Source organism: Periplaneta americana, chromosome 11 (genome assembly GCF_040183065.1).
Source record: "Periplaneta americana isolate PAMFEO1 chromosome 11, P.americana_PAMFEO1_priV1, whole genome shotgun sequence".
Classification (NCBI taxonomy): Eukaryota; Metazoa; Arthropoda; class Insecta; order Blattodea; family Blattidae; genus Periplaneta; species Periplaneta americana.
The window spans coordinates 160,320,521-160,332,423 of NC_091127.1; the positions used below are offsets into that span (position 1 = coordinate 160,320,521).

The window sequence follows — 11,903 nt, forward strand, 5'->3', positions numbered from 1 at the left end:
AAGTGTGGCAGCTAACACACGAAATAGAGACAGACAACATACAAGTGTGGCAGCTAACACACAAAATAGAGACAGACAACATACAAGTGTGGCAGCTAACACACAAAATAGAGACAGACAACATACAAGTGTGGCAGCTAACACACAAAATAGAGACAGACAACATACAAGTGTAGCAGCTAACACAAAATAGAGACAAACAACATACAAGTGTGGCAGCTAACACACAAAATAGAGACAGACAACATACAAGTGTGGCAGCTAACACACAAAATAGAGACAAACAACATACAAGTGTGGCAGCTAACACACGAAATAGAGACAGACAACATACAAGCGTGGCAGCTAACACACGAAATAGAGACAGACAACATACAAGTGTGGCAGCTAACACACAAAATAGAGACAGACAACATACAAGTGTGGCAGCTAACACACGAAATAGAGACAGACAACATACAAGTGTGGCAGCTAACACACAAAATAGAGACAGACAACATACAAGTGTGGCAGCTAACACACAAAATAGAGACAGACAACATACAAGTGTGGCAGCTAACACACAAAATAGAGACAGACAACATACAAGTGTGGCAGCCAAGACAGACAACATACAAGTATGACAGCCAGCCAACACACAAGATAGAGACAGACAATATACAAGACAGAGAGACGGATAATACGCAAGAAAAAAGAGACAAACAATATACAAATCAGTGGGACAGACAACACACAAAGTAGAGAGGTCTTCGAACAGAAGACTGGGAGAGCGAGAGGCTAACAGACATAGAAACACAGACAATATTAAGGGTGAAAAGGGTATAACTGCATTAATTTTAAGAAGAGAACGTTTAGGTTGTAAGTAACCAAAACGTCAAATGTAATTTTAGTATTTGAATAACGGTTTACCCGAAAAAAAAAACTGTCGGAAGTATGAATCCCATTTATGATAAAACTATTAGGTATTGAGACGTAGGCTATGAGTGGTAAGATATCAACGAGAGGAGCAAACCGAAAAAAAGTATTTCTTTGTCATTTCTTCGACAAACGCTTCATTTGTGTAATAACGTACAAAATTAACTGATTAAAATCGCATTTACAGTGTGACGGAAATTTAATCAGTTTATATATAACTACAGAATGATCCAGGAAATGGTTAAAACAGACAACATCATTTTTGAAAGTATTATCAAAATTTTCTTACTTTTGAAGTGATAAAAACTGATGAAAGACATTAAAAATTACTGAAGAAAATTGTACCGATCAGCTTGCCCCACATTCTTCCCGTCCTTTCATAATTGTTCCACTCTCTCTGTTTCGAGATCGTCTACTAATACATATTTATTGACTTTCATTGCAGTGAAAAGTGGTACGACGATGACGGGAAGAGGAGCCACAATTAAAAGGCGGCGCGGCGTCACGAAACACGAAGCATTCGTACAACCCGAGGTACGAGCACAAGGACTGTGTATGAACTTTAGTGTCAGCGCCCAGTGGTGAAAGAGAGAAGCACGAACTGCCCTTTTATGGCCACGGTGTATATTCTTTTCGTGACCAAACTCGCACGACACTCAAATATGCATCTTCCTTATTTATCTTCGCAGTCCCAGCTGAACCTCACCAGATCTTCGAGAATACTTCATGTTCATCTCCCTACTCGTTCGTCCCAAGTATGGTAGAATATTCATTAATCTAATTTGTGATATGATCCATGTATGAGAAAAGATAAATCCTTAATTGAGAGTCCACACTCCACAACCTGATTTAAGTAAGGTGGGTGCTCCTGTTATGGCCATGTTCCTGATATGGCCACCCCCCGCTAAATTGCAGCAGCATTCAGTGAAAGGGCATCCCTGGTATGTCACTTGATCGTTTTCCATCCAGTCAGGTTGAGCAATATGGCGTCAGTTGCCTGTTTTGCGGTTTTCATGTGACCTCTTCTTATTTTTCTCTGGTAACTCTCCTTTGTTTTATGCATGTTTTTAAGACTTGTTTCATGAAAACCATCGTACTCCATTCAGTTTTTAATGTTCTGTTGATTGGTGTTGTAGTTGATGACGTATCTTTTACGAGTTGTTCATTATCAAAAACGATTTTCGTGAAACCTTACCTGCTCCTGATATGGCCATATCAAATGCACCATGGCCATATCAAGTTCATTTCACTTTTATTTTTTCACCTGACAAATTTACATGCCTTATAGCTGGGATTATGCAAAAATTTTGTATTTTAAGAAAAACAAATTAATTTTTTATGAAAAAACGTGTTTTGACTACACTTTTGAATTATAAAAAAGATTATTGTGTCATTTTTATTCATTTTACACCAAAATTATTTAATTTTAACACAACTGCGCTATCAAACTGAAAACAATCACGATTTGTAGAACATGGAACAAGGGTGGCCATATCATGTGCACATGTTCCTGATATGGCCACTAGGTAGACTTTTGGAATTTGGGACTTTTTGGACAATTAAAGCTATTTTTATGGGGAAAGGAAATTGTTTTAAGAAAGTCCATTAGACTGAGAACGAGTAAAAAAAAAGTGGTTTACATTTTTTTTCAAAATGGCGGTTAGAAAAATTCTCAAACCTTAGCATGGCCATATCAGGGACACCTACCTTAAATTCCTTCTGTTACTAAATATACATATGACAAAAAGATACTGAGATCGTTTTCGCTTCAAAAGACAAGAGAGTCACTAACGGTCCATGTAAGCACTGTGGTTGGGAGAGGAAAGTTTCTCATATCTCATGCTCTAATCTCATGGACTGGGTATGAGTACATGTAACCCCAGATCACATATAACAGATTGATCAGCCGTATGAACTTTGAAGGCAACAACTTTTATTAATTTCACTATTCTGCCATCTAGTTACTGCAAAAGAAGTCACATGCATGGAGCAACTGTACTTCCATCTAGCGGTCGTTACCAATCGACAGTGGCGATCTTGGTAGTTGTTCTCTTCTACTTGTTACCGTTTTTAACATGGGGATGGCCAATCTGTTATACAGAGTGGAAGTGAAATAGCCTTGCAGATTTCCAGAGCGAATAGCTCATGTTGTATGTAATATAAAAATATAATATAATTTCGTGGAAAGTTCATAGTTTTTTTTTCAGAAAAAAGTTTTTTTTTCCCCGAAATATTTAATAATCTCTTATTCGGTAACTATTGCGAGTAGGATCGCGATTTTAGTCTATATCGATAGAAAATCCAATAAAAAATAATTTATCCTTCTGGCACATTTCAATAGCGTGCACGGTTTTCGTGTAAATTTAATTTTAAATACCTCTAAATTCAAGCCATTGCACGATGCGAGCAAGTGGCAACGTCGTGCCAGAGAGCAGCTCACCTACCGAGACACACCGAGTTCGTTGACCTCTGTACATCTGTATCACGAGAAGCGTGTGTTAGCGGCGATGTTGCCGGACTTCTGAAACTTCAAACTTAATTTTCTAATTAACCGGGCTTTTAATCACAAAACATGATACAACTTAGGTTTTCTACTCATTTACGTGAACCCTATCGTCCCTTTCAATGTGCAAGGTTATTTTACTTCCCCTCGGCATGTGATCACTGCTCAGGGATGTAACTTAGAAATTGCTTTTTTGCTCCTGATGATTTAAATGGGAATAAATTAGTCAATTTCCGCAAGTGTATGCATTCTTCTGTGTTGTATGTTTTGTTTCTGCACACGGGGCGCGAAATGAGAAAAATTAATAGGATAAAGCATTTAAGTCGCCATGGAGAAGTATCAGGATTAGACATTCCCTAGCAGATCTATATTTCTTCTCTGCTGATCTCATCTTCATGTAATATTTAATTTTGTGTCGCTAAATACATTTATGTTAAATTGTTTAGAAGACCAGTGGTTCCTTTTGAAGGAGCGATCCACTTTTGGGGTGATATTTCCGTTCGCGAATTTCTCTCATTTCGTACAGATTCTTGACTGCATTCGAAAAATACAAATCCCTCAAGTCACTGGCTTAGCTCAGGCGGCAGAGACGATTGTCTTCTGATCCGGAGTTGCGCTCGGGCGTGGGTTCGATTCCCTCTAGGGCTGATTACCTGGTTGGGTTTTTTTCCGAGGTTTTTCCCAGCCCTAAGACGAATATCAGGTAATCTATGGCGAATTCTCGGCCTCATCTCGCTGAATACCATCTCACTATCACTAATTCCATCGACGCTAAATAACCTAGTAGTTGATACAGTGTCGTTAAATAACTAAATAAATAAAAATACAAATCCCTGTAAAATCGTAACAACTATAATTTTACTTAAAACCAGTAGAATTTTACTCAAAACCAGAAGTACGATTTTAAAAAACAGCTTTTTGAGTATTTTCCAGAAACAATTCAAAACAATTGCGACAATCACAGACTGATACTGAATCCGCTGCTTTCATCTGGATGAAATTGCAAAAAATATGTAGGGGAAAATCATTGAAATACGTACCTAATGATGGAATGTTGAAATAAGACCTTTTTCGGAAAGCATAGACTAATTTTGTTTCAAAGGAATACCTCGAGCTTGAAAAAGAAGACCTTAAATTTTGTATACTGTAACATTTGCAACCTCGTTTTTATGCAAAATAAATTTCTGTCTATGATTGCCACCAAAACAAAAGAGAGAAATCGCTTTGAACTTTAAAATTATATCACTATGGGTATGTGTATGTATCAAATACTGAGTCCAGATCTGAGACATTACTTTCTCAAAAAATAAAAAAATACATTTATCAACAGTAATCTAACTAGAGGTTTTAATTTATCTAGAGCAAATCAAAACTCGAGTGGAATTTAATTGACTATTACACTGTTAAAAGAAAGTATATAAAGTTTAGAAGAAATAAAGTACTCTAATACAATAAAATATTAATTGACTTACTGAAATACTTCACTAAATGTTAGCTTCACCAAAACGTTTGAAAGGATCCGCCATTTTCAGTTGACTGTCTATACTGTAAACAAATGACGACCGCAAAGCATGTTTTATAGTACCGTAAAGAATTTGCAGGTTGAAATGTTGGCAAACAAAGAAACAAATGCTAGGGTAGTGATAAAAACAAAAGAAATGCTAGAGAAGCAATAAAATTAAACAAATGCTATGGTAGCAATACAATTGTGCGATAAGCAGTCATGATTGGTTGAAAGACAACCTTTCGTACCGTTTTATTGGTGAAAAGTAGTATGACGTAGTAAAATTGTAACAGTCACAATAATTATTCTTCATTTTATAACTATTTATAGATTTTTTATTTTTATGTTTAGCGTTGTTTACGTTTCTAAACGCAAAATAAATGTTTGTTAATAATGAGTCTTTTATTTTATTTTGTAAATCATCTCGCAACCCCCTTTGCTCTTTGCATGACCTTCACTTTGGGAACCACTGGTCAAGAAAATTGCATGTATTCATATCGAAAGAAAATCTCGGGATGGTAATATTCAAATACCCAATACGTTATATGAAGAAAAGGCATACAATAATCATGATCATAAATGGATGTTTGTCTTTTGTCCCTATGGTGTAATGCCTTGTTGTACCGACACCATCTCATCAGAGTCACATCATATTCCCATCATAATGTTACAAAATGTAGGTTTCAAATAAATCCCGGTAGGACGTATAAAAAAATCAGAGATTGTAAAAATTTGTAGCAGAGCAAGAAATCAGATCTCTGGGGAAATGCATTTGGAGCGCAAACATTTGTGCATTGAGTTCGGTGATTCTGGTCGTGTTCCGAGAAGAACATGGTTTCCAAACATTCCTGTGAACTAATAGAATGTGCAAACATGCTCATTTCCTTTCTGACAGCAGCTGACCTGATTTAAGGAAGTGAAAATACGTTCTCCTCCGAGAGCAATCTGTTCGCTACTACTGTGTAAACAGAGCTTCAAGTCAGTTTAATTTGAAGGAACTTGAGCAGTGTACACACACCACTCTACTTCCCGCCTTATTCACTGCACCGCCATTCTCTAAGGATCTTCCCTCTCGGGTGAATACAAAATCTGATTTTAGACATGAAACCTGGTACTAGAAACTTCGCCTACTTGCTTTACCGAGAGGAATGTCATGGTCATCGAATATACACCGGAAATACAACTTTTACAAACTTCATTTATTATTGAAATGGATGTCATGGTTACAAAGTTGCATCGAAAATGATAATACCACAGTCTATTATATACAGTCACGAAGCTTGAGTTGTCGAGGTTGCTAGGAACAATAGACTGTGCAGTTACTATTTCGCATTATCTGTAATGAAGCGATAGTAGCGATCCTAGTGGTTAGCAATTATCTATGGATGCATATTTATTACAAATTTAGCTTCGTGACTGAGTATACTAGACTATGATAATACTGTGTTTTCGTACTATGAAGAGAACAAACATAAGACAAATTAGATAACATATGTAATAGACACTCTATCTCGTGATTAGAAAGTCTGAATTTATAGCTAATGGTTATTCTTTCAGCTACTTGTATGTCCAACATAATATTATTTGTCTTTTAACGTAATTAACTTTAATTTAATTGTAATTATTTCTGACTTCTTTTAAGTATTTTTCTTCAATATTTTCCCCTGTTCATTTTGCTATTAGAAACATCTATTATTTCATTTCAATAATATTAAAAAAACAATATAACATAAGAGTGATTTTAATTTACATACTTACAGATGTTATCCCGTTTAGAAGAAATAGGAAACTGCTGTTCTTTTGCTAATTATTTTGTATTGTTTACTACTTATTTACTACATTACTACATATCATTTTTCTTATTCTCTTAACGAGTACTATACCAGAAACAGTGTTCCTTCACGTTACCTATAAGTTAAATTGTTACCCTTCACAGTTTGTTAAGTGTTACAGTTTCTCATTGGAAGTGAACTATGAAACCAGTTTTGTTTAGATAACAGACATGAAAGACAATGCAATGATGTTTTCATCCAGACAATGGAATGTATGGAATGTAATTGGATTAGTAATATTATTAAAATTATTTTATTTGTAAAATATGATAATTGTCAAATCCTGTATTCCTTTAATATATCCTAAACGCACATCCAAATATTAAATAATGTATATATTAATTTTATTAGTATTGACGAATGGATATATTACCATTATGTTACACAAATAAATTAATAAGAAAAAGAGTACCAAGTTATATAAATTATTTTTATTTTAATTCTCAAATTTATTTACCTATAATTTCACAATTTTCTGCTTTTCCACTCTATCATTTCTCAAGTTACTTAATTAAAAAATATCATTCAACTTGTCATCATCATCAGCATCATGGATTAAGCCTTATAAGGCTCGTTCCGGTCTCATTTTTTTTAACACTGTTGAGCCCATCTTGTTTTCGGTCTACCAACATTTCTTCTACCTATTGGGTTATAGTTCATCATCAGTTTTGGTATGCGGTCTACTTCCATTCTTTGCATATGTTGTTTCCAATCGTTTCTATATTGTTTTATTCTGTCTATTAATTTAAAAATGCTTAGTTCCCCCCCTTTATCTTCACTTCTTTTCCTATCCAATAAGGTGTAACCTGCTACAGATCTTAGAAATTTCATCTCTGCTGCTTCTATTCTTCTTTCTTCTTTTTTAGTCAGGATCCAAAATTCAGACCCATAAAGCAACATTGGCACTGCCATTACCTTATAAAATTTAATTTTTGTTTCTTTCCTAGTAGTTTTTAGGGATCTATTAATGACACCGCATACATAGCTGAATTTATTAATCTTGTTTTGAATATCTTCATTCTTCATATAAGAAATGTTGCACCCAAGATAATTGAAACAATTTATCTGTTCAATAATTTTTCCTTCCAAGACAATTTTGGCTCTTAATGTATCTGCTCCTCTAAATGCTAAAACTTTTGTTTTATTAATTGAAATGTTTAAGCTAAAACTTTTACTTATATTATTTAATTGGAATAGAGCCCTCTGTGCCCCATTTTCAGAACTGGATATTAAAACTTGGTCGTCCGCAAAGTGCAATGTATCTACGAATATATTTTTTTTAATTTTAAAATGTTCATTTAAATCCATCTGCCAATCCATTACGATTTTGTCAATATAAATATTAAAAAGTGACGGTGAAAGTGGACACCCTTGTCTTACTCCTTTATTTATTGTTGCTGCTATATTCTTTCTTTCCATTGATGTTCCAATTACAATTTTATTTTGAACGTATAAACTTTTAATTGCTGATATTAAATGTTGTGGAATACCTTTCTCTTTCATTATGATCCATCATTCAACTTGTATACAAGTTAATTCTTAGATAAGACACATTAATTATCAGAATACAGAATTTATAGTGTGTGCTGTTGGCATTAAATCCGCTCTTCTTCAATGTTCCTATCACAAGCGACAGATGTTTTTACTATCATACACCGACAACAGCATGAAATACTCCTACAAAATAAGTGAACGATTAATATATTTACATTTGTTTACAAACGTTAAGGTGCAACATTTGAAGATACATATTAACGCCGTTGGAGAGATTTGTGGAACTTTTCGAAACAACTTCTAACCCTGTTTTATTATACTCCAATTTTTTACAGAGAACCCTATTTTACCTGAGATAAGTATGTTAGGGTTCTAACCCTGTTATAAAGTGCCATAATATTTGGCACACAAGATAGGCCTGACATTGAAAGCCTGTGTGGAAAACAGACACACACATACACACACTATATATTACAATTTTTTAAGTAGCTGAAAAGATACTGAAATAAATAATAAACTTAATATATATTATAATATAGCACTATGAAACTCAAATAGTTATTGATAATATTTAGAGGAACTCAATATTTACAATGTCTTCATCACATTTAATTATAACACAGAAAATTATAATTAAGAAATTCGTATTATATATATATATATATATATATATATATATCGTGCTTACCACACGATAACCCCATTCTGGTTGGATGATCGTCCACCTCTGCCTCGGCATGTAAGCGCGAGGCTAGCAGCCGGCTGGTCGATCAGGGCCCTTAAAGGACTGTAGTACCACGGATTATTATTATTATTATTATTATTATTATTATTATTATTATTATTATTATATATAAGACATAAAACATGGACCATGGTTGGATTTTGAAGAAGAAGGTGAGGTGTCTTCTTCCCACACAAATGCGATTTTTTGAAGATAATCATTTTTCACCATTATCATCATCGTCAACTTCTTTTTCTTTTTTTAAATAGGCCTATTGCGTTCTAATATCAAATTGCAGCTTGAAATGTTCAAGAAATTTCTTTGGTCTATACATATCCCAGTGTATCCTTCAGTAGACAATTTCTTCTCAGCCAGTGACCTAACTAATACTTTTTCCTCTTCCTGATCAGTTTCAGCATCATTCTTTCTTCACCCACTCTTTCAAACACAGGTTAATTTCTTATTCTGTCTGTTCACTTTACACGTTCCATTCTTCTCCATATCCACATTTCAAATGCTTCTATTCGCTTCTCTTCACTTTGTCTTAATGTGCACGTTTCTGCCACATACAATGCCACAATTCATACAAAACACTTCACTAGTCTCTTTCTCCAGAGGTCCGCAAAAGATGCTCCTTTTTCTATTGAAAGCTTCCTTGACCATTGCTATCCTCCTTTTGACTTCCTGGCAGCAGCTCATGTTACAGCTTATAGTACACCCCAAATATTTGAAGCTGTCCACTTGCTCTACTGCCTCATTTAGAACTCGTAAGTTTACCTTCATTATTTTTCTTCCTATGACCATGGTCTTCGTCTTGTTTGCATTTATCTTTATCCCATACTGCTCACAGCTGACATTTAGCTCCTATAGTATATCCCTTAGTATCATCTCCTCTTCTGCTAACAAAGCCATATCATCAGCAAATCTTATGCACTTTATTCTTCTTCCTCTTACTATCACTCCTCCCATGTTCTGAAAACAGTTCTTCACTAAATCCTCCAAGTAGATGTTGAACAGTATAGGTGATAAAGGACATCCTTGACGTACTCTTTTCCCTATATTAGAGCATATTTAATCTATGGTATCCTCTTCCCTATGCCATTAAAATAAAACAGCAAGATATTAAATATTACTTTTTTATAACAATGTTCTCCAGAATAAATTTAATATTTTTGCCTCAACACTTGCTTGGTTACGCACATTACTAATTAATACTAGTGGTCGTATTTATTAGTATATTCTCTTCAGTTTCAAGAAAAATTTAAAGTAAAAAAAAATTAAAATATTATTTATAGGCTAATTGGCGATACAAAGACAAACACTAACCAATCAAAATTTTTATCATGATCTCTTGTTTTATGCTAGGTATCATATGTGATATCTTGGGATTCTATGGGGACTTAATTTGGTATCTATTCAGTTTTAAATATTTTACAAAAATGTATACAATTGCTTACAAATAGTGAAATGAAAGTATCCGTATTCCAGCAGCAACACTACGATTACAAATCATGAGAAACATAATACTCTCGTTAGATATATGCATTATATAGAAAATATATTTCCTTAGTGGAGAAAAAAGATGCTCTGTACCAGGAACTACACTACCGGTAAAAAAAAAAAAAAACATCTGAAGAATAATAACAACAGAATAACAGCAACAACACTAGGTGACATACATATATATAGTAACAGGCATTTGCAAAATGTTGCAAAATGTTCCCTGTGGCTATACAGACGAACTCCATCCTAAACCAAAGCCTATTCCGTTCCAAGCTACCTAACACACACTTCCTATTACAGGCATTAACTTATACGAATTTTTTACTAACCTGTGCACCTATTGGAGTATTATACAATACACGGGTAAAGCGATCAAATCTGATTGGCAATTTCACACACATTTCCTATTACAGGCATTCACTTATACGAATTTTTTACTAACCTGTGCATCTATTGGAGTATTATACAATACACGGGTAAAGCGATCAAATCTGATTGGCAGTTTCACACACACTTCCTATTACAGGCATTAACTTATACGAATTTTTTACTAACCTGTGCATCTATTGGAGTATTATACAATACACGGGTAAAGCGATCAAATCTGATTGGCAGGTTCACACACACTTCCTATTACAGGCATTATTATTATACGAATTTTTTACTAACCTGTGCATCTATTGGAGTATTATACAATACACGGGGGAAGCGATCAAATCTGATTGGCAATTTCACACACACTTCCTATTACAGGCATTAACTTATACGAATTTTTTACTAACCTGTGCATCTATTGGAGTATTATACAATACACGGGTAAAGCGATCAAATCTGATTGGCAGTTTCACACACACTTCCTATTACAGGCATTAACTTATACGAATTTTTTACTAACCTGTGCACCTATTGGAGTATTATACAATACAGGGGTAAAGCGATCAAATCTGATTGGCAATTTCACACACACTTCCTATTACAGGCATTAACTTATACGAATTTTTTACTAACCTGTGCATCTATTGGAGTATTATACAATACACGGGTAAAGTGATCAAATCTGATTGGCAATTTCACACACACTTCCTATTACAGGCATTCACTTATACGAATTTTTTACTAACCTGTGCATCTATTGGAGTATTATACAATACAGGGGTAAAGCGATCAAATCTGATTGGCAATTTCACACACACTTCCTATTACAGGCATTAACTTATACGAATTTTTTACTAACCTGTGCATCTATTGGAGTATTATACAATACACGGGTAAAGTGATCAAATCTGATTGGCAGGTTCACACACATTTCCTATTACAGGCATTGACTTATACGAATTGTTTCTGCCCACAATTTTTTACTAACCTGTGCATATATTGGAGTATTATACAATACACGGGTAAAGTGATCAAATCTGATTGGCAGGTTCA

At 34.4% G+C, this 11,903-nt stretch overlaps 1 protein-coding gene across 1 annotated transcript in view; it reads left to right on the forward strand.

Moving 5' to 3' along the window:
- The window catches only part of LOC138709512 (protein obstructor-E-like), a 53,544-nt gene extending 46,525 nt beyond the window's left edge, over nt 1-7,019 (forward strand). The window contains exon 5 of the mRNA XM_069840332.1: nt 1,361-7,019. Coding sequence (XP_069696433.1) covers nt 1,361-1,403 — 43 coding nt within the window. The 3' untranslated portion in view covers nt 1,404-7,019. The remainder of the gene's footprint in view (nt 1-1,360) is intronic.
- The last annotated feature ends 4,884 nt before the right edge of the window (nt 7,020-11,903 follow it).